Source organism: Elephas maximus, chromosome 3 (genome assembly GCF_024166365.1).
Source record: "Elephas maximus indicus isolate mEleMax1 chromosome 3, mEleMax1 primary haplotype, whole genome shotgun sequence".
Lineage (NCBI taxonomy): Eukaryota > Metazoa > Chordata > Mammalia > Proboscidea > Elephantidae > Elephas > Elephas maximus.
Window position 1 is genome coordinate 160,368,497 of NC_064821.1, and position 27,768 is coordinate 160,396,264.

Below are 27,768 nucleotides of genomic sequence, written 5' to 3' on the forward strand. Positions count from 1 at the left end.
TAAGAGCTCAGCTGCTGACCAAAATGTTGGCAGATGGAATCCACCAGCCGCTCCTTGGAAACCCTATGGAGCAATTCTACTCTCTCATATAGGGTCACTATGAGTTGGAATCGACTCGATGGCAACAGGTTTGAGTTTTGGTTTAGTGGTGGCTGTGGCAACTGCCTCCAGGGCAGGCTGTACTCACAATATCAGTGTTAGAAAAGCTAATGAATGCTGGGGGAAGCTTTAGCATATTGTCCTACCTCCAAGTAATTATGCAACCTAATTAAAAACAGCTTATTCTATATGTCAGTTCAGCCACCTCTTCATAACAGATACCTGAGGCCCCTTCTACTTCAAAATTGGAGCCACCACTGGGTAGATTGCTGGTGTCCTAAAATGGAGTTTGGATTTAGCTTTCCTACAGAAGCAATTTTATGAATGGTTTTTAGGTACAGCTGAAATCTTGCTGTTAAAACCATTCTTTAGGAACACTGTGGGCTTGATGAGGCTTTGGTGGCTGTCCTCCAGGAGCCTAACCGCCATTTAAAGAATTGGGTTTCTGAATTTCAGGAAACCAGTTTCAGCCAAACTCAAACATAACTTGTTTAGAGACTGGCTATAATTAGAACATTGATTCATTTTGTTTATAATCATTTTTCCCTTTACATTTGGAGCCAAAGTAGGGAAGAAAAGATTTGTCACGCATTCCGTCAACATTACCAAAAACCAAACCCATTGCCGATTCAATTCTGACTCATAGTGATCCTACAGGACAGAGTAAAACTGCCCCCATAGGGTTTCCTAAGCTGTAATCTTTACAGAAGCAGACTGCCACATCTTTCTCCTGAGGAGCAGCTGGTGGGTTCAAACTGCGACCTTTGGATTAACAGCCGAGCACTTTAACCACTATGACACCAGGGCTCCTCAGTTAACGTTGTTGTTAAGTTGGTTCCGACTCATAACGACCCTGTGCACAACAGAATGAATCACTGCCCAGTCCTGCGCCATCCTCACAATTGTTGCTATGCTTGAACCCACTGTTGAAGCCATTGTGTTAGTCCATCTCCTTGAGAGTCTTCCTGTTTTTCGCTGACCCTCTACTAAGCATGACATCCTTCTCCAGGGACTGATCCCTCCTGATAACATGTCTGAAGTATGTGAGACGTAGTCTCTTGATCCTCCCTTCTAAGGAGCGCTCTGGTTGTACTTCTAAGCTGGATTTTTTTGTTCTTTTGGTGGTCCATGGCATATTCAATATTCTTCACCAGCACCACAATTCAAAAGCATCAATTCTTCTTAAAAAGTCTTCCTTATTCATTGTCCAGCTTTTGCATGCGTATGAGGTGATTGGAAACACCATGGCTTGAGCCAGGAGCACCTTAGTCCTTGCTTTTCAACACTTTAAAGAGATCTTTTGCAGTCTATTTGCCCAGTGCAATGCCTCTTTTGATTTCTTGACTGCTGCTTCCATGGGTATTGATTGTGGATCCAAGTAAAATGAAATCATTAGGTGCCTACAATGTACCCAGCACTGAGTTATATACTGGGGGTATAAAGATGAAAGAGACAGCCCCTGTCCTAGAGGAGCTCATATGCCAGGTGGGAAAATATTTAATAAGCAAATAAGAGAATATTTACTATGTTGCCAATGAGAAATATGCAATAACGAAGAACTGATGAAAGGTGGATCTGTTCTACTGGGAGGGAAGTAGCGAGGTGAAAGTAAGAGCCCGTGCATGTTTGATAAGCAGAAGGGGTGTGTTTAAGACGTTTGAATCGGGGACACATCGTTAGGCCTTAAAAGCCAAGAGAAGAGGTGTAGGACCTTCTGGGAAAATGGAACAGTTTGAATGAAAAGGTGAGTAAGCTAGACAAAAATGGCAAGTAACCAGATTGGCTCTTTGTATAGGTTGATGGAGGACAGCTGGGAAGGACATTAACTATCACATGAAGTCTGGAACTTACCCCAGAGGAAGAAATGAAGAGTTATACATAGAGTTATGTTGCTCTATATGGTGTTTGCACTTTTATCCCAGACTTTCTTTTTTAAGAACTTTTTTCTCTGTGTTTCCCATTACCCTTAGGAAAATAATTCTAATTTTCATAAAAATATTAACACTTGAATGTATCTTTAGTTAAGTGGTTTTCATACTGTGCTCTGGGAAGCCTCCTCAGACTGGCTGGGATGAGGGCAGACGAGCTGACTGGGGGTCCCCTCTCCGACCTCTCCCATTTTCCATCCACCTACCAAGCCCTTCTTTGAACTCTTATACATACTGGGAATGTCTAGTAAGAATATTTAATTTGTTAAGGGCCGCTGACTTTAAAAAAAAAAAAAAAAAACTTTGAAATCAGTGTAGTCTAACCCTCACACACTTAATAGCAGACTGAGGACTTTGGGGTGGGTAGCCAAATCTCTCAGCTGCTGATGAAAGGATAAATGTTCTCAGACAATCAGTGGAAGATGGGACATCAGACAGGCATTGATACAGTGATAATGTGTGAACAGTGATAACGGCTGATAGGATGAGCCTTTGCTTGGCTACAAGAGGTAATGGTAAAATCGTATCTTCCCAGCTCATCTCTCTAAAGGTCAGTGTTAGCATTTCCTTATGAGGAGAAACAAATCTTTTCTTAAACATCTCAGATTATTCTTCACCAACAGATGAGATGAGGTATTTTTAAAATTTTAGTATTTCTTGACTTCTTGCCTGTATTGACTATCCCATTCAATGTAAAAATAAATTATGCAGTGGTGATGGTTGAAGATGTTTATGTCAAGAATGTGACCCTTGCTGATCTGGATTAGCAAGCAGTGTTATCTTCAAGAATTAAAACTATGTCTTACGTTGTACTGAGGACTTTGGGGTGGGTAGCCAAATCTCTCAGCTGTTGATGAAAGGATAAATGTTCTCAGACAATCAGTAGAAGTACAATCATGTTGTACTTATTTGTGTTATGTTTAGATGATATGTTAATTTAGTTTTTATCCCCTTTCCAATAAAAACTCAAGTGACTTGTCAGTTTATTCAGTGTTTACCTGTACATATACCCTTTGCATTTAAATGTAGCTTAGCTGCCCTGAAGTGATGATACAGTCGTCTGGGAACTGAAGACCCATGACTTCATATTTTATCAACTCTGATGGGGGCTGGTTGGTTGGTTGGTTGGTTGATTGGTTGGCTGGTTGAGGTAGGTGGGTGGGTAGGTGGGTTGGTTTGAGGTACTGTTTGATGTGGGAGACGGCAAACAAAAGCCTAAAGAAAATAAGCAACAAAGAGTTAGGTACAAAAAAAAAGGGACATTTGTCAGAAGAACAGAACATGATAAGCGTATAACCTGGTTAGAAAATTATGTGGTCTAGTGGGCCGACCTATCTTGGAAAAGGTACAATCAGAATGCCCTAAGAAGGAAGAATGGCGAGACTACATCTCACATACTTTGGACACATTATCAGGAGGGATCAGTCCCTGGAGAAGGACATCATACTTGGTAAAGTAGAGGGTCAGTGAAAGAGAGGAGACCCTCAAGGAGATGGAGTAACATGGTGGCCTCAACAATGGGCTCAAGAATAACAGTGATTGTGAGGATGGTGCAGGACCAGGCAGTGTTTCATTCTATTGTACATAGGGTTGCTATGAGTCGGAATCGACTCTACAGCACCTAACAACAACAATGGGCAGAGCTCTGGAGTTGTGAATTATGGTCTGCCATTAGCCTAGGGCCGTTGGCTTTTTAGTGAATACCTCTGCGGCACAGTTTCCTCTTCTGACAGATGTGCTTGAGGGGTGATGTTGGGGACTGTGGGGGTGCTTAAAGGCCAAGCCAAACTTGAAGTCAAAGAGTTCTAAGTTGGAAATAGCACAGTATAAGGGAGGAGCACAGAACTTGAGTCCAGTTGCAAGAGCTCAGATCTGCATCTGGCACACCTGCCTGTGACCTTGAGCAGGTTATTTAACCTTGCAGTTTTCTCCCCTGAAAAGTGATGCCAATAATTCTTACCTCCATTAGATGAGACGAGGTATGTAAAGTGCCGGGTTCACCGTAAGAAGCAAAATACATCTGCAAAGGCATTCCATCATATGATAAAAAGCATAACATGGTGCACTTAGGGAAAGTAGATGCATAGCTCTCAAAATTTGGAAGTGGCTTAAATAAGGTTGCAGGAAACTTTTTAAAAAATCAGGTTTGTTCCCTTTAAACTCTTGCACTGGCCTAACAATATGTATTAAGTGCTTATCATGCAGTGGTTAAGCACTTGGCTGCTAACGGAAAGGTCAGCTGTTCAAACTCACGAGCCGCTCAGTGGGAGAAAGATGGGGCAGTCCACAGCTGTAAAGATTACAGCCTTGGAAACCCTGTGGGGCAGTTCTACCCTGTCCTGTAGGATTGCTATCCGTTGGAATTGACCAGACAGCAGTGTGTTTTGGGTTTGGTTTGGTATTGGTACCAGGGAGTTTTGGTGGCACAGTGGTTAAGAGCTTGGCTGCTAACTGAAAGGTTGGTGGTTTGAGCACACCAGCTGCTCTGTGGCAGAAAGATGTGGCAGTCTGCTTCTGGAAAGATTATAACCTTGGAGACCCTATGGGGCAGTTCTACTTTGTCCTATAGGATTGCTGTGAGTCAGAATTGACTCAACAGAAATGGGCTTGGTTTTGTTTTTTTTGTAGTGGTTCCCAGGTCTGAGCATCTGGTTTCATTTCTAAATAGAATTGGACCCATTTTTTTGGTGCTGAGTCAGCATTCTCTCTCCAGAGCCAGAGTTCTGGGTGCTTTCTGGAAGAAATTGCTGACTCTGGCAGAACAAGGCTGCACTTGTTCAGAGCCTTTGGAGAAGAACCTGGCTCCCCCCCAAACCCCCCAGCCGGGGCTAAATGCTGTTCCTCTATGATGGGTCTGTTCTGTTTCAGCTCCTCAATCATTAATTGGTAGTAGAGGTATTTTTGAGAAATTTTTGGAGGTATATTTGAGGAGCCTAGGATTGAAATGGAGCCTTGGTGGTGCAGTGGTTTAAGGGCTCGGTTGCTAACCAAAATGTCGGCAGTTTGAATCTACCAGCCACTCCTTGGAAACCCAATGGAAACCCAGTTCTGCTCTGTCCTATGGTGTCGCTATGAGTCGGAATCCAGTCGACAGCAATGGGGTTTGTTTGGTTTATTAGAGAAATAAGAATAAGAGTTTTAAAATATATTTTTAATATATACTCAGAAAGATAAACAGACTTACTGAGATTTCCTTTCCAATTAGCTGGTAATGTTGTTGGTGATTACTTTTTTATTGACAATCTGTGATAAAATGCCATTCACAGAACCATAGTTTAGCCAAAATTTTTTGTTTAACTTTGACTAATAAAAATAAAAAAAAAAATAGATGTGATGAATGAACAATTGATGGTACAGCTTACTCCAAACGAGACTTTGTAATAGGAGTTTTAAAATTTTCAAATCTTTTATTCCTACCACTGTACCAAAATTAGAAATGTTTCAAAGCTAGTAGGTTTGATGTGTTTTCTTTGATGTATTTTCCAGTCAGTAGCTTTCTGTTACATATTTTATTCACTTGAGATCAGGGACAGGAGTTCTCTTTAGCTAAGCATAAAAATTGTCTTTTGCCACAGTTAGCACTTTGGGATTTTTTCATAGTTTTTGAATGCAGTTATTAAAATTACGATAACTAGGAATTTTGGATATGCTCACTGCCTTAGCCCAGGAAGTAGTTTCAGCTACGTCCATTAAATTGGTAAGTATATTCTACCTTTGATTCCAACACCCACCCTCTCTTCTGGAATATATCAAATCCCAGGGCTAATGTTGCCCATTGGTAGGGCTGGTTCTGTTACAAAATGAGCCAAGAAATGTATTAATTGGACGTAGCATTTGTTAGAGAAATACACCTGAAATAAAAACCAAGGCCTACTTTGTAAAATACTCCGTTTTATCCTTTGTACACAGTGATAGAATTCTAGGTTGACGCTGCAGAGTTCCCAATGGAGTGAATGCCAGTGGGCTAGCCTTGAAGCTATTTTCTTTGTGGTTTGCCTCCTGCCTACTGGGAAGCTCTTGCTCCTTTCATTTTCATTCTTTTCCAAATCTAGCGCTTTTGAACATAGAACCCCCATCCTCCATCACCCAAACGCCACATTCCAGCCCTGTGATTTCATGGTACCAGGCATATCTCCCCTGCCATGCCTTCATGTCGCCTGCTGACTCTTGCAGGGGGAACAGACAGGAACGTAAACTCACCACAGAAAACCGGGACTCTTTGTATATTTTTAAGACCAGAAATCCAGTTCTCATTTAGAGGTTGTATTTTTTTAACAGCTCCTTGAAAATAGACGAATACATTTTTTGTTGCTCTTATTTCTTGATAGCATCATCCCCTCGCACTAATGTATAGAATCACAGAAACTAGAGCATGGAAAAGATATATTAGATCATGTCTCGTCCATTCCCACTGCTCCCACCCTCCTCCCCCATCCCCTAGTCTGTCCTCTAGTGCTTTTTTCTTCTAGTTTTCTCAAGAATTAGTTTCCTCCATTTCTCCAGGGGAATAATTCCTTAGTTTGACCATGGAGGAATTTCCTGATCTTATGTGGAAATATTCACATTCTTTTTTTTTAGCTTAATGTTGCTAGTCTTCATAATGCTTTACATTACCATAAACAGCCCCTCTTCTTTCTAGGTCAAGGATTTCTGGATGTTTTTTCTCTTCCATTTATTAAGTTCAGAGTTTGTTTTTCTGCTTTGCTTTCTCTCTTCATCAATCAGTCCCTAAAGCCCATTAATCATTTTTTACTGCACTGAAAGCTCCTTCGCTTATTCCCATATCAGGAGCCCAAAGCTGGTTGAAGCCTCTAGGTCCTGGAGGAAGGCTCACTAAATATGTACTCATTCTGGTTCTCACTCTCTCTCTCTTTGTGTCTCTCTCTCCTTTTTCTCCCTCTCCCTCTCTCCCTCCTGCCCACCCCCACTTGCCTCAGCTTCTCAACTAGAAAATGCTTTTTAAATGTTATATCTAAATTGTTTGGAAGTTAGTCATTTGAAGGCCAATATGTGTGTGTGTGAGCGATTTTAAATGCTAAGATTATATTCTGAGTTATTTAAAAGACATTTTCCATATCCTCAAAACCACAAATCTTTGGGGTATCCTGGTTGCTTGGATCACTTGTAATTTTGTTCCATGGGTTTATGAGGTAGCAGCCCATTTTAAAGCTATCCTCTTAAGAGGTTTTTTTGGTTTTCTTAAGAGTAGAGAGGAAAATGAACAGATATGGGACAAATAGGCACTGTATTTATAGGATTTGGAATTTTAGGGGAAAGAGAAGGGCAAATCCTAAGTAGCTTTGGTGGTCACATATCTAAAGTAGATTCGCTGTCAGGAGCTAGCCTGAGATGTAAAGGTAAACGACTTAATATGCTGTATGGTTGAGGATTGGAGAACCCAATATTATAAGACAGCTGTTCTCCTCAAAGCAATCTATAGAGCCAATGTAATCCCACTTAAAAAAAAAAAACCGATAGGTTTTTCGTTTTCTGAGTGTTTTTGGAACTTGACAAGACACTTCTAAAGTGTTTTGGGAAGTGTAGAGGGCCAAGGATAGCTAAAACACTTTTGAAGAAAAAGAAGGTAGAAAAAAATATACCATGTCCCAGGATTTACTAAAAAGAGTGTTTTCCTGGTGCAGGTATAGACAAATGGGCCAATAGGACAGATTAGAAAGCCCAGATATAGACCCAAACATATATATGGATACTTGATTTATGACAGAGATGGAATTCCAGAGCAGTGGAGAAAGAGCATTTTCAATAAATGGCGCTGGAGCAACCAGAATCCGTATAGAAAAAACAAAACTATTTCTCTACCTCACACCATATGTGAAAAACTCTTAGTGGATACAGACCTGAATGTTAAGAGATAAAACTTTAAAGAATATATATGTATATATATAAATGAGTAGGCACCAAATGATTTTATAATTAAAAAAATTATGCATTCTTTATTCCTTGTTAAAAAAAAAGAAAAACCAAATATGAATTCATTAAAAGTAAAAGGAAACTGAAGCACGAAAAAGTTAAATGACTTGATCAAGAAGTAATATTAGGAATAGAGTTTAGGTTTTCTAATTTCTAGCCCCAAATCTTGCACATTAAATTATAATACCAGCAATTTTTTAAAAACTGAATTACATAAATAATAGTAACTTCTGGTCCTATTGTGATGGGGTTCATGTCCTTAACTATAAAATGAATGAAATCACATGAAAAACTTTTGAGACCCCTTTAATCACAAATGAAATTTGATTCTTTGTCTGAAGTCTTTCTCACCAACCGCCGGACCACAGTCATCTTTTTCTCTTGGGAATTCCTGCCCATTCCCGTGTTTATATTTCCAGATGGGTCATGGTCATATTGCTGCATTGTATGACTTACCCTTTCATAAATATGTCTTCTATCTCCAATTAGATTATATTCTCCTAAGGGTGCAAGACCTTTTTCTACATGACTTTGTAAACTTTTGGGTACAAAAAAAAAAAATTTTTTTTTTTTTTTTTAATATCCCTTTCTGCACCTAGCATAGTGCTTTAGACAGAGCAGGCATAAAATAAAAGTATACTGATGATGACTGTCAAATTGCAATTTAAAAGAATAGGACTAGTTATCATAAAAAAAATAGCTACAGTAATATGGGCAATAGGATTCATCAATTCAGCCTCAAAGGCAAATATGTTTGTTTTCCTTTGTTCCAGAAAGATGGCGTGGAGAGAATATTTTCTGGCATTCAGCCCACAGGAATCCCCCACCTGGGCAATTACCTGGGAGCCATTGAGAGCTGGGTGAGATTACAGGACGAGTATGGCTCTGTGCTGTATAGCATTGTTGACCTCCACTCCATCACTGTCCCACAAGACCCAGCCACCCTTCGGCAGAGCATTCTGGACATGACTGCTGCTCTTCTGGCCTGTGGCATAAACCCAGAGAAGAGCATCCTTTTTCAACAGTCTCAGGTCAGCTTCTTAGATTGGAACTGAGAGCATTTTATTTTCAGAATATTCGAAGAAAAATTGAAATGGTTCATACAGCCCCTCTTGGTAATTTTTTTTATTTGTTCAAGGGTGACTTCATCAAAAGCAATTGTTTTGTTTTAATGTTTTCTCCGTATTCGTATTCAATGCATTAATGTCTTTACTATACTTGGTGAGTTTATAGTCCTCGATGTACCAACCAGTTGTATCTCATTAGTATTTCTAGTTCTGAAATTGTTTTTCTATAGTGGATTGCATTTAACTGATGAATTCATGCCGTTGACTAATCTCCTTGTGATCAAGGATAGAAGAAATTTAGTAACCAATGGTCGTATGTAATTCCAATGTTGCTTTACTGAGTATGATATTTTTAAGGCCAATTGGATAATTCCCATTGTTCAGTCTTTGTATAATAGCTTTTGAGAAGATTTGAGAGAACTAGCTGGGAAACTGGAAGACAAAGTCCCATTGTCTTGTGTTCAAGCCAAGAAAGGCTTCAGAGCAAAGCCAAGATATTTGACTCATGTTTTTACTATGGATGAATCAATTTACTCTTGGACAGGCAGATAGCCTGACCCAGAGACAGGGCAATTAAGAGACGCCCTAGCAAAGCAGATGAAAATTTTAACTGGATCATGCCCTCGTTACATTCCTGCTTTAACCATGTGACAAAGCTTCAGCCAAGGAAAGGTATGTTTTACATACTATGGTACATGCCAACGTGTATATATTATTATGCATGACACATTATCTTACCTGATGATGATCAGAGGTTAGATTTTATATGTTTTCATACACACAGCCCCAAATGTAATGATTCACACAGAGCAACCACTTAATAAATATTTAGTAAATGAAAAGGGTGTCTTCAAAAAATAAATGGAGTTATAAACTTGAGCTTGTTGCTAGCTTGGCATAATTTGCTAAAATAATAGAACCTGATCATTAAAATGACCATAAAGGGAATTTACCTCCCTTTCCTTATGGTTGGTCAGGAAGGTTTACTTACACAAGACTTTTCAAGTTCAATGTTAGACAGATCTAATTGTTACAAAGTCTTTGCTTATATTGAACAAAAATCTGCCTCCCTATAATTTCCACCCATTGATTTAACTTCTGCACTCTAAAAATACACAATAAGTCAATTCTGTCTTCCACACAACTGCTCTTCAAATACGTGGAGGGATTTATTATACACCGTCCTCACCTAACAGATCCTTACCCTATAGGTTTCACCTACTCTCTGAAGGGAACGTGCCTCTCCTATTTTTTGAAGCAGTTTTTATTCATACTCTTTATATCCATCTTTGACATTGGAGTGCTGGTCATCATTAGTGTCACTTTTTGAATTACATAGGCATCAATGTTCACTCCATCTAAACTGATTTGATACAAAATCTCTTTAGATTCTGTGGTGTTCACTCCATCTAACCTGTTTTTGATACAAGATAACGTTCACTCCACCTAAATGTTCACTCCATCTAAATGTTCACTCCATCTAAACTGTTTTTAATACAAGATCTCTTTAGATCCTGCAGTGCAGCAAATTATTAATATGGCCCTTTTAGCTATGGTCTTGTGACTCCCATAAAATGATTTGGCGGGGCTATGCAAAAATGGTGCTTTTGGCCTACCGAAGAGATTAGACACCTTGCTGATAATGCAAATAAGGTGTCTGGAACCCTTGCGGGGGTGTGGTGAGACCATGCAAATAAGGTGTATGGAGCCCTAACCAGGGGATTGGTCAGTTTTGACATCCCTCTAGGTTTAAAGAGAGCCAATCCCAGAGGCTAGAAAGGGGGAGTTCACTACCATAAAGAAGAAGAGCTGGGAGTGGAGTGTGTCCTTTGGACTGGGGGTCCCTGAACTGAGAACCTCCTAGACCCAAGACACAGAGAGAGCTGTAACACTAAAGGCCATGAGAGATGGCATGGTAAGAGCAGCAGTGGCATGAGCAGCAAGAACCAGGAGACTGGCACAAGACAGTTAGATGGGCTTCCTGGCCCATACAGCGAGGTGGCTACAGTGGGATACCAACCCCTGGAGTGAGAGAGCTGAGTGCCTTCAGGCAGGAGGCTTTTTGGTCAAGTAGGGTGTCTCTAGGCACTTGTTGGCAGAGCTAAAAAGCTGTAACACTTCCCCAAGCAGGGCAGTGGCCAGGCTGAGGGTGGAGAGAGAGGCCTGCCCGCGGGCACTATCGAGAAGAAGCTGTCCTGATTGAAGAACTATATCCTCAGTTGTTCCTGATCCTGAACTGTACCCTGTTACTTTCCTAATAAACCCTGTAACTGTGAGTGTAGTCTGTGAGTTCTGTGTGGCCATTGCGATGATTTATCAAACCCAGGAGAGAAGGAGAGAGTGCCATGGGAGGGAAGACTGGTGTCAGAATTGGTTTAAAAAAAAAAAAGGTTGGAGAGTGGAGGTATGTCTGACCTTTGCCTCACGGGAATCAGCCTTGGGCTGATGTTGAGGATGATTGTCTTCCCCTCCTTGTGAAGTTAGAGGACCTCTGACGTTGTGCCACTTTTACAGATCCTTATGTGATACTGTTCTAAAAATTTTATCCTCAGCTACGAGCGCCTATTTCCATGCCTCTTGTCAGTGAGTGTGTCCAATCGCCGCAAAGCAACCACTTACCAGATTGCTTTTTTAATGATCTTTAACATTAAAGACTTATTTAAAACCACATCTGATACTTCCACTTTGAGCTCATAACTCTAGGACCGATTACAGTTTTATACATTTTTTTCTTCTTTGTAAAGGATTTTTGGCAATGACCTCCATAAACATCCAAAATTTGCAATGATTGTCGTTAGTCTGAAAGACTAGTATCTTCTCCTGTATGATACTTTGTTGTTTGAAATAGCAATTGAAAGAGTAACCCACAATATGGGAGACTTTATAAGGACTCCTTTATAAGTAAGGGATGGTAAAAGTCACCTTCCCTTTGATTTTTTCCAGTATCTAACAAGCTCATTGGTTCCCCAGGTGGCTGTGGGTCTAGGTCAGAGAAAAGAGGTCACCAGTGTTGACTGGCTTATGCCCGGCTCCCCAGTGGCCTCAGTGCATCTCCACAGCTGTCTCACAATTCCCTTCCTCCCTGACCTGATGTCAGCTCCGTTGTGAGGAATTTTGATGGTTTGCCAATAAAATTTGGGAGAGGTCCTCATCTGTCCTGCATTCTACAACGTGTCCCACAAAGACAATATGAAATATTTCCTCAGTTGTCTTTCTGACCTCAAGACATCTCGATCTGGGCCACTTCCTTCTTTGACTCGGGTGTTGTTGTTAGGTATGTCAAATCAATTTTCCACTCATAGTGACCGCATGTGACAGAGTAGAACTGTCCCATAGGGTTTTCTAGGCTATAATCTTTACAGGAGCAGATCATCAGGTCTTTCTCTCGCGGAGCCGCTGAGTGGGTTTAAACTGCTACCCTATCAGTTAGCAGCCGAGCACTTAACTACTGTGCCACCAGAACACTCTTTGACTCAGGTAACCAACCTTATTATGACTCCATGAATGCACTGGATATTTTATCAGATTTTTTTCCTTTTAATATATTTAATAAAGAAAAAATTTAAAAAATATATACAAGTAGAGAGAACAGTACGCTATTCTTCAACTGTCCATCACCTAGATTCAATATTTGATGATTTATCTCATCAGTGTTGATTTCTTTGTTGAAATATTTTAAAGTAGATACCATACAGCATGACATTTCACACCCATAATATTTCAGTGTGCAGCTCTATAAACTAAGGAAATTTTCTTACATAAACACAGTGTCATCACACCTAACAAAATCCATGGCAATTCCAAACTATCTTCTAATGTTGTTGTTGTTGTTAGGTGCCAACGAGTTGGTTCTGACTCAGAGTTACCCTATGTACAACAGAATGAGATACTTCCTGGTCCTGGGCCATCCTCACAGTTGTTGCTATATTTGAGCCCATTGTTGCAGCCACTGTGTCAATCCATCTCATTGAGGGTCTTCTTTTTTTTTTTTTTTAATTTTTATTGTGCTTTAAGTGAATGTTTACAGATCAAGTCAGTCTCTCACACAAAAACTTATATACACCTTGGTACGTACTCCCAATTGCTCTCCTCCTAATGAGACAGCCTGCTCCCTCCCTCCACTTTCTCTTTTCGTGTCCATTTCGCCAGCTTCTAACCCCCTCTACCCTCTCATCTCCCCTCTAGGGAGGAGATGCCAACATAGTCTCAAGTGTCCACCTGACCCAAGAAGCTCACTCCTCACCAGCATCCCTCTCCAACCCTTTGTCCAGTCCAATCCCTGTCTGAAGAGTTGGCTTTGGGAATGGTTCCTGTCCTGGGCCAACAGAAGGTCTGGGGCCATGACCACTGGAGTCCTTCTAGTCTCAGTCAGACCATTAAGTCTGGTCTTTTTATGAGAATTTGAGGTCTGCATCCCACTGCTCACCTGCTCCCTCAGGGGTTCTCTGTTGTGCTCCCTGTCAGGGCAGCCCTTGGTTGTAGCCGGGCACCATCTATGAGGGTCTTCTTTTTTGCCGATCCTCTGCTTTACCAAGTATGATGTCCTTCTCCAGGGACTGGTCCCTCCTGATAACACGTCCAAAGTATGTGAGAAGAAACCTTGCCATCCATGCTTCTAAGGAGCATTCTGGCTGTACTTCATCCAAGACAGATTTATTTGTTCTTCTGGCGTGGTATATTCAATATTCTCGCCAACACAATGATTCAAATGTATCAATTATCCTTCAGTCTTCCTTACTTATTGTCCAGCCGTCACACGCGTATGAGGCAGTTGAAAATGCCGTGGCTTGAGTCAGGCATACCTTAGTCCTCAAAATGACATCTTTTCTTTTTAACACTTGAAAGAGGTCTTTTGCAGCAGATTTGCCCAACGTAATATGTCATTTGATGTCTTGTCTACTGCTTTTATGGGTGTTGATTGTGGAGTCAAGTAAAATGAAATCTTTGACAACTTCATTATTTTCTCCATTTATTGTGATGTTGCTTATTGATCCATTTGTGAGAATTTTTTGTTTTCTTTATGTTGAGGTATAATCCATACTGAAGGCTGTAGTCTTTGATCTTCATCAGTAAGTGCTTCGAGTCCTCTTCGCTTTCAGCAAGCCTATCTTCTAATACCCAGCCCATATTCAAATTACACTAATTATCCCAAAGATGTCTTTTATACTTGACTTGTTTGAATTAGGACCCTAAGATCCACACATTACATTTGATTATGGCTCTGAAGTTTCTCTCTCTGTGTCTTTTTTTGTTTAATGCTTTATGATTTGTTGACCAACTTTTATAATAAAGTTGGTTCTTCGATGCTGAAAAAGAATAAAAAATTTGATTTTATGCTCCTTTTTTATGTCTTTGATATGTTGGTCAAGCTTTCTTTTATTTGCTATAAAGTTAATCTCCAGAACATAAAACAAAAACCTTAATTTTTCCTTGTTTCCCTGTGCTCATCTGTGCTAGCTGAGGTTTAGTGGCTATAACTGCTGTCCCACAAAGTTGCTCATCGCCATTTTCACTAGTTTGAATAGAAACTGCGCTTGATCATAGAGGGAAACCCTGGTGGTGTAGTTGTTAAGTGCTACAGCTGCTAACCCAAGGGTCGGCAGTTCAAATCCACCAGGCGCTCCTTGGAAACTCTACGGGGCAGTTCTACTCTGTCCTATAGGGTCGCTATGAGTCGGAATCGACAGGATGGCACTGGGTTTGGTTTGGTTTGGTTTGGTTCGTGGATGGTGATGGGAAGTTTCTCCACAGGTTTTATCTTGAAAGCGGAAAGGCCTGTGCTGGTTTTGCTTCTTAGACCCATGCTCAAATAGAAGTGCAATTAAAGAAGCTAGTCTCTCAGAAACAGTTACTATTTGAAACACAGAACCCCATATTTGTGTTTTGAGTTGGTGAAAGAATCATCTAAGTGTTCTTATTTTGTTTTGCGGTACAAAATCAATCATTAACAACCGTATTTATCAACTTCAATAGATGAGGGTTGAAAAGAAGTCACGGCATTTTTAAATCTCAAAAAAAAATTGCAAGCCATGTTTATTAGAAAACTAGTATTTATTATTTAAAGTTTACTAAGCCCTCTTATAAGCAGCCTGGGTGGTACACTGGTTAAGCACCTAGCCACTGACTGAAAGGTCAGTGGTATGAACCCACCGACTGCTCCAGGGTAGATGGATGTGGCAGCCTGCTTATGTAAAGATTACAGCCTTGGAAAGCTTATGGGGCAGTTCTATAATGTCACTGTGCGTCGGAATCAACTTGACCGGGCAGTGGGTTTTCTGGCTTGAAGTGCTTTCACGTATATGACCTCTCTTTTATTCCTGAAAACAGCCATATGAGATTGGCATTACAGTTATCATTCTTTTACAGATAAGAAGCTAAGGTATGAAAAGATTAGGTAAGTTAGAAAATATACTGAAAACCATCCCTGGTAAATGCCTGGTATTTTGTAAATGCTCAACAAATGTAACTTCTTAATTATCTGCCTGAAACCATATAGCTTGCAGATGGCAAAGCCAGGACTCTTTTTTTTTTTTTTTTAAGGTATCACATTTGGAAGATATACTCATGGGGAGAGACCCTATTCTTTCCCTTGCCTGTCTGCCACCCCTCCCCTCATGCTTTGCCTCAGGGCTATGGGGAGACCCCAAAACCCATTGCCACGGAGTTGATTCCAACTCATGGTGATTCCATGTGTTGCAGAGTAGAACTTCTCCGTAGGGTTTTCTTGGGTGTATTCTTTTCAGAAGTAGATCGCCAGGCCTTTCTTCTGTGGCACAGCTGTGAGTTTGAACCGCCAAGTGTTAGGTTAGTAATTGAGAACAAACTGCGCCACCCAGAGGCCTGAGCTGACCTCAAGGCCCTCATTATTTCTTGCTTGGACAATTAAATTACCCTTTAACTCCTGCCTCATTCTTACCCATTACCAGCCCATTCCCCACATTGCAGCTCCAGTTCATCTTTCTACTTAAAATACATCAGCCATCAGGCTAAAAATCTAAACTCACTGTAGCCAGAAAGTCCTTCATGCGTGAGACCCCTGAGAACATCAGGCTAGTATTTTTTCCACAACACCACTCAGTTATGTAGGCTTTTTATTGTCGGCTTATTTTGTGTTCAGATGATCTGATTAGCTTTCACTGATAAGTCTTCAAGGCAAAAGTTGAAGCACTATTTCCCTTTTTTCTTTTTGAGAAAAATTGATAAATCCATTCTTATGAAAGAGCTAATTTAGAGATCAGTTATCTACATTTGAAAAGATTTTTTGTTCATTCCTTTATACTAGGAGTTTTGTAGGGCATTTAAGTGCCGAACTGAACATTAAGTATGTAACTGAGCAGATTAGAGTTTAGAAAACACTTAACAAACATGTTGGTAATCCATGCCAGTTAAAATTACTAGCACCTGCCCCCGAGCCACAATTATTCACAAGTAAAACTTTTTGGTTTTTGTAAATGTGAATTAAAGAAAAAAGTTTTTTTTTTATGTTATATAATATGTTCTTTTCATGTATATTTATTGTTTTTAGTGAAGTACTACAACTGAACTTTAAAGACTGTTTGTTTCCCCATGTGCTAGTGTTGTACCTCAGACTAGGTCCTAGTAATCATCTGAAATAGGGAGTTTAGCTATGTTATAATGCTGATTTTACCAATAATTTTCATGTCCAATCCTTTGCATTCTTTCTCAGCAGTCTGACTGGAACAATTTAGACTTATTGAAGATTTTTCTCATTATTTTCTTTCTTTCTCTCCCACTGGCCTCTAGTCATGGTGCTTCCCCTAAAATATGTTTGCCATATGTGGGGAATTTTACAGAACCTCTCCTCTGAAAGGTACATGTGTGCGTGTGTGTGTGTGTGTATGTGTGTGAATGTGTGTGTGAGCGCACCGGTGTGTGTGTTTGGCAGAGGTTTCCATCCCAGTGCCAAAGTCAATGGTCTTTTATTTCCAGCAGGCCTGAGTGTAGATCCAAGCTGATTCCCACAGCTGTCTCTGAAGTGCATGTCTCCACATCTTTAGTTGTTACTTTCCCTACGATCTAATCACCGTGCAGATGGAAGATAAAAGGTGGAGGACATAACTTTAGACACTGGCTTTCTGCCGAGACCGGGGGAAAAGGATGGTTTAGACCATCAGACATCATGTTACAAAGGGTCCAAAACAGTTCAGGGAAAAGTCGAGGGAGGGGAATGGAATCTGCAGCTTTGGAATGTGGCCTCGCTCTCTAATTAAAGTTACATTCTGTTTCCCAGGAAACGAAAATCAACAATAATAATAAAGGAAAGCAGGCTAAGGGGAAAGTGGTTTCTGAATTAAGGCTAAAGGAACTGACTACATGAATCTTGGCTAACTGTGTGCAAACAAAATTATACCTGGCCGTTGTCCCTTATCTTAGAGGTGTAAAACCAAAGACTAAAATTGGACAGTGTCTGGTGTTTACATTTATCCTGGTAGTTTTTGGAAATGTATTCGAGCATGTATTTATGTTTATTGAATTCTCAGAGTTGTTAGGCTACTGGCTACAAGTGTACATTTAACTCATAATGGGAAGAGAGCAAACATCTGTATAAATTAAAGACTTGGAGAATTTATTCATACAGTTGGTATCACCTTCAGAGTCTCTAGAAGGAGGTAAAGGACTTAAATGACCTATTTTATAAATAACAAGAAGTCAAGAAAATCAATGTATAATCAAACCCCTCCTGTATTTTCTTCTTTAAAAAGTTTCCACAAATATCATTTCCTTGCCTAGATCTAAAATTCTATGTGACTTGATGAACAAGTCGACATATTTGTGCTACCTGCATCCTGGACCATAACAGCAGGTTATGTCTTAATTATACCTTTAAGAAGAGTTCTTTTAAACTAAACAGACACATAACAGAAGAAAATATTGAAGAGGTAGTAAAAAAACAAACAAAACTCCCAACAAAAAAAAGCCTGGGTCCACAAGGTCATGGATGTTCCGTAGATGCATCTAAACTCCCTCAGGGACTGAATTGCTAGGCTGAGGGCTGTGGGGACCCTGATCTCTGGGAACATCTAGCTCAATTGGTATAACATAGTTAATAAAGAAAATGTTCTACATTCTACTGTGGTGAGTAGCATCTGGGGTCTTAAAGCCTATGAACAGCCAGCTAGGATACTCCACTAGTCTCACCCCTTTGGGAGCAGGGAAGAATGAAGAAAACTAAAGATACAAGGGAAAGATTAGTTCAAAGGACTAATGGACCACATCTACCACGGCCTCCACCAGACCGAGTCCAATACAACTAAATGGTGCCCGGCTACCATCACTGACTACTCTGGCAGGGATCACAATAGAGGTTCTGGACAGAGCTGGAGAAATATGTAGAACAAAATTCTAACTCAAAAAGAAAGACCAGACTTGCTGGCCTGACAGAGACTGGAGAAACCCTAAGAGTATGGCTGCTGGATACCTTATCAGGTCAGTAATGATGTCACTCCTGAGGTTCACCCTTCAGCCAAAAATTGGACAGGCCCATAAAACAAAACAAGACTAGAGGGGCATACCAGCCCTGGGCAAGGACTAGGAGGCAGAAGGGAACAGGAAAAGCTGATAATGGGGAACCCAAGTTTGAGAAGGCAGAGTGTTGACATGTTATGGGGCTGTTAACCAATGTCATAAAACAATGTGTACCAAAAAAAAAAAAAAAAACCCTGGCCCAGACAGCTTTACTGGAGAATTCTACCAAACTTTCAGAGAAGAGCTAACACCAATACTACTGAAGCTATTTCAAAGCATAGAAAAGGAAGGAATACTCCTGAACTCATTCTAAGAAGCCAGCATAACCCTGATACGAAAACCAGGTAAAGACACCACAGAAAAAAGAAATTATAGACCAATATCTCTCATGAACATAGATGCAAAAATTCTCAATAAAATTCTAGCTAATAGAATTCAACAGCATATCAAAAAAATAATACATCATGACCAAGTGGGATTCATACCAGGTATGCAGGGATGGTTCAACATTAGAAGATCAATCAATATAATCCACCATATAAATAAAAGAAAATAATCACACGATCATCTCAATCGACACAGAAAAGGCATTTGACAAAGTTCAACGTGCATTCCTGATAAAAGGTCTCAGCAAAGTAGGAATAGAAGGGAAATTCCTTGATATAATAGAGGGCATTTATACAGAGCCAACAGCCAACATTATTCTCAATGGAGAGAGACTGAAAGCATCCACCTTGAGAACAGGAGCCAAACAGGGATGCCCTTTATCCCCACTCTTATTCAACATTGTGCTGGAAGTCCTAGCCAGAGCAATAAGGCAAGAAAAAGAAATAAAGGGCATCCAAATTGGTAAGGAGGAGGTAAAACTACCCCTCTTTGCAGGTGGTATGATCTTATACATGGAAAACCCCAAAGAATTCACAAGAAAGCTACTGGAACTAATAGAAGATTTCAGCAAAGTAGCAGTATACAAGGTTAACATATAAAAATCAATTTGATTCATCTACACCAACAAAGAGAACTTCGAAAAGGAAATCACCAAATCAGCACCATTTATAATAGCTCCCAAGAAGATCAAGTACTTAGGAGTAAATTTAACTAGGGACATAAAAAACCTATACAAAAAAAAAAAAAAACAACAAAAACTACAAAACACTACTACAATAAACCAGAAGAGACCCACCTAAGTGGAAAAAACATACCATGCTCATGGATAGGTAGACTCAACCTTGTGAAAATGCCAATTCTACCCAAAGCAATCTACAAATACAATGCAATCCCGATCCAAATTCCAATAGCATTCTTTAACGGGATGGAGAAACAAATCACCACTTTATATGGAAAGGGAAGAGGCCCCAGATAAGTAAAGCATTACATAGAAGAAGACCAAAGTGGGAGGCTTCACACTACCTAATTTTAGAACCTATATACAGCCGTGGTAGTCAAAACAGCCTGGTACTGGTACAACAAAAGATTCATAGACCAATAGAGCAGAATTGAGAACCCAGACATAAGTCCAACCATTTATGAGTAGTTGATATTTGACAGCAGGTCAAAGTCTGTTAAATGGGGAAAACACAGTCTCTTTAACAAATGATGCTGGCATAACTGAATGTCATCTGTGTAAATATGAAACAAGATCCATACCTCACACCATACACAAAAACTAACTCAAAATGGGTCAAAGGCCTAAATATAAAATCTAGAACGATAAAGATCATGGAAGAAAAAATAGGGACAATGCTAGGGTCCTAATACATGGCATAAATAGTATACAAGCCATAACTAGCAATGCACAAACTCCAGAAGAGAAACTAGATAATTGGGAGCTCCTAAAAATTAAACACTTGTGCTCATCAAAAGACATCACCAAAACAATAAAAAGAGATCCTACAGACTGTGAAGAAAATTTTGACCGTGACATATCCAACAAGGGTCTAATCTCTAAAATCTACAAGGTACTTCAACACCTCAATAACAAAAAGCAAATAATCCAATTAAAAAATGGGCAGAGGATAGGAACAGACACTTCACTAAATAAGACATTCAGATGGCCAATAGACACATGAGGAGATCATTAGCCATTAGAGAAATGCAAATCAAAACTACAATGAGATACCATCTCACCCTGATAATACTGGCAGTAATCCAAAAAACACAAAGTAACAAATGTTGAAGAGGTTGTGGGGAGATTGGAACTCTTATCTGGAGGGCATTATGCAAGTGAAATAAGTCAGTCACAAAAGGACATATTGTATGAGACCACTATTATAAAAGCTCAAGAAAAGGTGTACACACAGAAGAAAACATTCTTTGATAGTTATGAGGGTGGGGAGGAATGGGAAGGGGAAGTCACTAACTAGATAGTAGATAAGTGCCAACTTTGGTGAAAGGAAAGACAGCACACAACTGGACCGAAGCAAGAGCATAGAAGTTTCCTAGACACATCCAAACACTTTGAGGGACCAAACACCTGGGGCTGGGGGCTGTGGGCCATAGTCTCGGGAGACATCTAGGTCAATTGGCATAACATAGTTCATAAAGAAAATGTTCTACATCCCACTTTAGTGAGCAGCATCTGGGGTCTTAACAGCTTACGAGTGGCCATCTAAGAAACAATTGTTGGTCCCATCCTGAAAGGAGCAAAGGAGAGTGAAGAAAACCAAAGGCACAGGGAAAACGTTATCCCAAAAGACTAGAGGACTGCATGAACCAGAGACTCCACCAGCCTGAGGTCAGAAGAAAGAAAAAAGACCAGACTTACTGGTCTGACAGAGACTGAAGCAACCCCCAAGGCCATGACCCCCCGGACACGGTTAACTCAGAACTGAAACCATTCCCAAAGCCCACTTTTCAAACAGAGATTATAGGTAGGCCTATAAAATAACACATGTGAGGAAAGTGCTTCCCAGTTCAAACAAACACGTGAAATCGAATGAGCAGCTCCTGTCCAAAAGCAAGACGAAAAGGCAGGAAACAACAGGAATTGGGTGAATGGATTCTTGCCTAATGTGGGAGATCTGAGTTCAATTCCTGGCCATTGCACTCAAGCACAGCCACCACCCATCTGTCAATGAAGCTTGTGTGTTGCTATGACACTGAACAGGTTTCAGCAGAGCTTCCAGACTAAGATGTACTAGGAAGAAAGACCTGGTGATCTGCTTCTGAAAATCACCTAGTGGAAACCCTATGGACCGCAATAATCAGATCCCATTTGCATGGGTTAGCCATGGGTCAGGGGCTGACTCAACAGCAGCTAATGGCTACAACAACATAATGCTTGGCAAATGTTAACATTGTCTTGCCTTATCCTATCACACACACTCCCACACTCCAGGCTCCTTGATATTGTAGAGGATTTGTGTAAAGGTAGAGTGGGATTCTAAGGGAGACCAAATTAATGATGATGCCTCTCTTTATCCTCAGTAGGGTTTTCAGAGTATATTCATTACTGAAAGTTTTTGGAGATCTTTAAGGAATATTTCAGACTTTCAGAAAAGTATGAAGACAAATTACCCACCTAACTTTTTTAAATGTTAACCTTTTGGTGTGTTTTCTTCGTATAGTTTTTATTGTTAAGAAATAAAACATTGTAGGTATATTAGAAACTTCCTGTTTAGTTATACTGAATTTCATATTTATCATTCCCATTTATGCGTTTATACTTCTGTTACATATAAAGTGGCTATAAACAATCCGTATTGTTTGGAATGTTTGATAACTTTATATAAAAAAAAAATTTTTTTTTTTTTTTTTTTACTTTATATAAATGGTATTATATGGCACATACTTTCTGGCATCTTTGATTTCTTGTGCAACATTATGTAGTTGAGATTTATTCATTTTGTCTTCTGTACAGTCTTCCATTGTGTAATTCTGTGACAATGTATTTATTTTTCTGGAAAAGGATATTTAGATTTTTATTTCCAACTTTTTGTCACTACAGACAATACTGTAGTGAGCACACTTGTATATGCCTTATGTAAGCATATGAAGGAACTTCTCTAGGGGTATGTACTTAAGGGAACCCTGGTGGTGCAGTGGTTAAGAGAAAGGGTTGCTAACCAAAAGGTCAGTAGTTCAAATCCACCAGCCACTCCTTGGAAACCCTATGGGGGAGTTCTACTCTGTCCTATAGGTTCGCTATGAGTCAGAATCGACTTGATAGCAACAGGTTTGGGGTTTTTTTTGGAAGTACTTAAGAGTGGAATTATGAAGATGTAATAAATACATCATCTACCTTAGTGGATTTTGCCAGGTTGCTGTCCAAATTAGTATTCCAAATTGCATTCCCACCAGCAGGAAAGTTCCTTTTGGTCCATGTCTTTGGCAATGTTTAGTGTTATTAGACATTTTATTGTCATTGTAAAGGATAGAATATGTTAGCTTTTTTTTTTTTTTGCCTTTATTTGCATTTCCTTGATAACTGGTAAAATAAACCATAAAAATGGTTTTACGTTTTAACCTTTTTGTTTTCTTCTGTGAATCGCTTGCTTGTATCTTCTTTATTATTTATATTTTCTTACTGATTCGTAGAAGTTCTTTGCATATCCTGATTACTAATCCTTTATTATAAATTATCTTTTTTTAGTCCGTGGCTTGTCTTTTCAATTTTTAAAGGCTATCTTTTGTGGTACAGAAGCTTTCATCTTAATGAAATTCAATTTAATCTTTTCCTTTATGGTTTTGTGTTTATTGGGTGTGTTTTTAAACATATTCTTCTCTGGTCTTGCATCATAAAGTAGTTCTTCTTTATGATCTCCTAGATGTTTTTAAGTTTTGCTTTTTACATTTAAGACTTTAATTCCCTTGGCATTTGTATTTGGGGATGGGGTGAGGAGTGAAAATTTTACATTTTTTCCCACTGGTAAACAATTATAACAAGACCATTTGCATAATGGTACATCTTTTCCCAGTGGTCTGTAATGCTACCACTGTCATACATCAAGTTTCTATGTCAGCATGTGTCTATTTCTGGGCTCTATTTTCTATTGGTCGTTTGTTTATTTCTGTGTCAGTACGACGTTTTCTTAATTTTCATAACTTTGTAAAAGTCTTGATATCTGCTAGGGTGAGCTCTCAACCCCTTCTCCCCCCGCCCTACACACACACCAAAAATACTCATTGCTATCAAGTCAATTCCGACTCACAGTGACCCTATAGGACAGAGTAGAACTGCCCCATTGGGTTTCCAAGGAGCAGCTGGTGGATTTGAACTGCCCACCTTTGGGTTAGCAGCTGAACTCTTAACCACTGCACCACCAGAGCTTTGTTTATGTAGGTTTTATCTATTGATGTTTTTACCATATTAGAAATTAAAACTAAGAAATGTTTCAAGTATTTATTAATTCATTTTAAAACAATAAACTTGTTACATATTAATAGAACATCTTCATGAGGAAAAAACAAAACAACTATATTTCGCCAAACAAAAACAATTCAGAGAGAAGAAAAGCATGATTTTACATTTTTACAAATCTCTTTAATGTCTGGCTTTATAGCAGACAGGTGGATTCTCATATATGCTTCTGCATTCAGTCTGTTGAGAAATGTTGCTTTGGTTGAACCATAGACAGTCCACGGGTTATGAACAAGATCCATTCATGTCTTTAAGTCATATTTGTAGGTAAGTCGGAACAAGTGCATATGGTCCTTATTTAGCCTTACTTCAGTGCAAAGAAAAGGCTCCGAAGACTTTGTAATGAGGTAAAAGATGCGAGTGCAGCAAGCGAAGGTGATTGTGATGAAGACTTTGTTGTGAGTAGGCGCTGGTTCAGTCCTTTTAAAGTGAGGGCAAATTTACATAAGGCGAAGTTGTCTGTAAGTTGGAAATTCATAACCTGAGGACTTACTGTATGTGAAGAAAATTCAGGATCACACAGATACGTAGTTGGCAAAGGAAGAAGTATTATTATAGTAATCTTTTCGATTAATTGTGGATATTCTTGTTTGATGCCACGCCAAAATCTACAAAGTATAGTTTCTTAAAGTTTAGTCACAATGTGGGATCTAAAACCAGGTCAGTGAACTTTTTATATTCTGTTACGTTAGAATCTATTGAATGCATTTTTTACACATGCATTACTTTATTACACTGAGATTCACTGAGTTACGTAGATCTTATAAATTTTGGCACATTTGATTTTATAATATAAAAAAATTAATATCACTACAGATCTCATCAGAAAGTCTTTAAGTATTGAGAAGCTGTCTAGCACACGGTGATGGGCATACATTTTTCAAAATTCTAATCTTCGATCAAATGTTATCATTAGCAATACATTCTGTGGGTTGTTTTCCTTAAGTGCCCTTCCTGTTTTTCCCCTTGATGAGTTAGTTCTGCTAGAGGCTATGCTATTAATCTTTTTAGAGAACAAACGTTTGGTTTTGTGAGCTTTTCTATTTTATCTTTGTTTTCTATTTTATTACTTGCGTTATTTCTTCTGTTTTCTTTGAAATTACTTTGTTGTTCTTTTTCAAACTTCTTAAACTGACCTCGGTAATTTTCAACCTTCTCTTCTAATATGGACATTCAAGTCAATAAGTTTCTTTCTTTTTTCTGTTCGTTTGCATCCACAAAATTGTAATACGCAATATTTTCATTATCTATAATTTCCATTATTATTTTTTCTTTGATCTGTGGTTTATTTGGTATTTTTTAAGATTGACCTTAGTAAGTGGCCAGTTTTTATAAATGTTCTACGTATGCTTGAAAATAATTTGTATTTTCTAATTCAGTGAGCTCCCCCCCTTTTTTTTTAACTGTGGCTTAGGTAAAAGTTTACAGTTCAAGTTAGTTTCTCATTCAAAAATTTATACACATACTGTTTTGTGACATTGGTTGCAATCCCCAAAATGTGACAGCACTCTCCTCTTTTACATCCCTTCCTGCCCTCTTGTCTTGTTTTTGGGCAGGAGTTGCCCATTTTCTCTCATATATTTGATTGAACTAAGAAGCACGTTCCTCATGTGTGTTATTTTTGTTTTATAGGGCTGTCTAATCTTTTTCTGAAAAGTGGGCATTGGGAGTGGATTGCCCACATCTATGGGTAGAATGTTTTGGAGAACTTAACCCTAAGATATGTGTATGATGCACATCAGAAAACTTACATATGAAGTAAAAATAAACAGGATGAAATTTTTTTAAATGAATATAAATAAAGGTTCTAATATTTTCTCACTGTGCTCCAATGTACATCCTCAGAGGTTCATAAATTCCATTTCAGAGACCACTGTTTTAATTGTTGGTCTCTAACAGCTACCAGGGTGTCTTCTTAGGCTTAAATAAATATTTAGAATCACAAGACTACTACACACCAAACTTGCCCCCAGCCTCTTAGAAGGGTAAGGGACAAGAACCTCAACTTGCCAGCAAGGCAGCTCCTTTAAGCGGGAGTCCTTACCACGCAGTCCACATTAGCAGTACCCATACGGTCCAAGAACCATTTTCCCTCCAGGTGACAGCTCACCTGCAAATGATAAGACCCACATCAGTGGATGTACTGATAGAGGCTACTGATTTAGCTTTGAAAGTAGTAGACTGAGAAAGCGTAGGGGAGTCCAAATGTGTACAGACGGATGTTCACTGGCAAAAGCAAGTACAGACAGGAGGCAGACCAGCTGAAGAGAGCAAGAGTTTATCATTGATACAGAGATCCTTTAATTAAAACCAGGTTCCTATTAAGATTCCTGTTAAAGGGGATTTGTCATGGGGATGGTAAGAGTCTAATAAAAAATAACTAGCATGAAATTGCTAGTTTCCAAGAGGAAGCAATAAATGGGAATTTGTGAGCCTGAATAGTCTTCCAAGTGTCCTAACCAAACCTTATAGAACCTGATTCCTGGGAAGATACATTTGCACGGGAAACAGTAAAATCCGAAGGACACTAAGGATATTTTAGCGATTTGATTAAGGATTTGTTGAACCAGCTGATTGCTTGAATGAGTTTGATTGATACCTATTAACTATATCTTTTGGAATCATGTTATTCTGTACTTATTTTTTTAATTGTATATTTTGGAAAAAAATTTTAAAACAGCAATATGCAGGGAAAAATATAATAAACATTCACGTTTCTACCACAGGATAAATATTGTTAGCATTTTATTGTATTTGCTTTGACTTTCTTATACTAAACAATTATAAAATTGAAGGTCCCTTTCATCCTTTCCCTTGCCTACTCCCCTTCCCTTCCTTCTACTGCCTGCACCCCTTTCCTCTATTCACAGGCAACCAAAAATCTTCGATTTCTTATGTATCAATATAATCCATTTTCCATACTTGTTTTCAGCTATAATATCCATGAACAAATATCAAATATTTTTGTTTATGTGGTTTAAAATTGTTTTACATAAACAGCATCATATTGTAGTGCTTTCCTGCAGTGTTCTTTTTTCATACAACAGTATGTTTTTGTCATCTACCCTTGTTGATATGTATAAATCTAGCTCATTTTTCTTTTATTTGTTGTGTTAAAAAAAACCAAACAGACCTGTTGCCATCGAGTCGATTCCAACTCACAGGAGCCCTGTATGACAGAGTAGAACTGCCCCACAGGGTTTCCAAGGAGTGGTTGATGAATTCAAACTGCCAATTTTGTGGTTAGCAGCTGAATGTTTAACCGCTGCGCCACCAGGACTCCCATATTTGTTGTATAGTATGCCACTATATAAACATGTCACGTTTATTTACATGTCCCCCTATTAGTGGGACATCTTTAATTTCATTCATATATTCATTTAACAAATATTTATTGAACGCAATGTCCTAGGTGGTGTACTAGGTACTCATATCAATGAATAAAACAGTCAAAACTCTTTGCCATTGTGCTGCTTACATTCTGTTGGAGTAAGACAGGCAATAAGTAATAACCATAATAAATAAGTCAAACATAAAGTATGTTAGAAGGTGATAAGTGCTATGGGAAAAAGTAAGGGGAATTGGGATTGGAGATGAGGGGAACAGATTGCTGTTTTTAAACAGTGTGGTCTGGGTAAGCCCCGTTGGTAAGGTAATATTTGAGCACAGACTAAGGTGAGGGACTTAGCCCGGCGAATATGTGGAGAGAGAGTTCCTGTCAGAGAAAAGAGCCAGTGCAGAGCCCCCAAGGCAGAAGTGTGCCGTGTGTGCTCAGGGAACACAGAGAGGCCACCATGGCTAGAGAAGAGGAAACAAAGAGGAAGAGGAGTAGGATTTGCATAACAGAGGTTACAGGTTGAATGGGGGGTAGGTTTACCAGAGATGCTATCATATGATC

At 39.2% G+C, this 27,768-nt stretch overlaps 1 protein-coding gene across 3 annotated transcripts in view; it reads left to right on the top strand.

The window, feature by feature from the left end:
- The window catches only part of WARS2 (tryptophanyl tRNA synthetase 2, mitochondrial), a 108,136-nt gene that overhangs the window by 33,138 nt on the left and 47,230 nt on the right, over window positions 1-27,768 (top strand). For 2 of the 3 annotated variants that reach the window (XM_049879960.1, XM_049879958.1), the window contains exon 2: window positions 8,732-8,989. In XM_049879960.1, the coding sequence (XP_049735917.1) occupies window positions 8,732-8,989 (258 nt within the window). The remainder of the gene's footprint in view (window positions 1-8,731; window positions 8,990-27,768) is intronic. The other variant, XM_049879961.1, reaches the window with a different exon arrangement.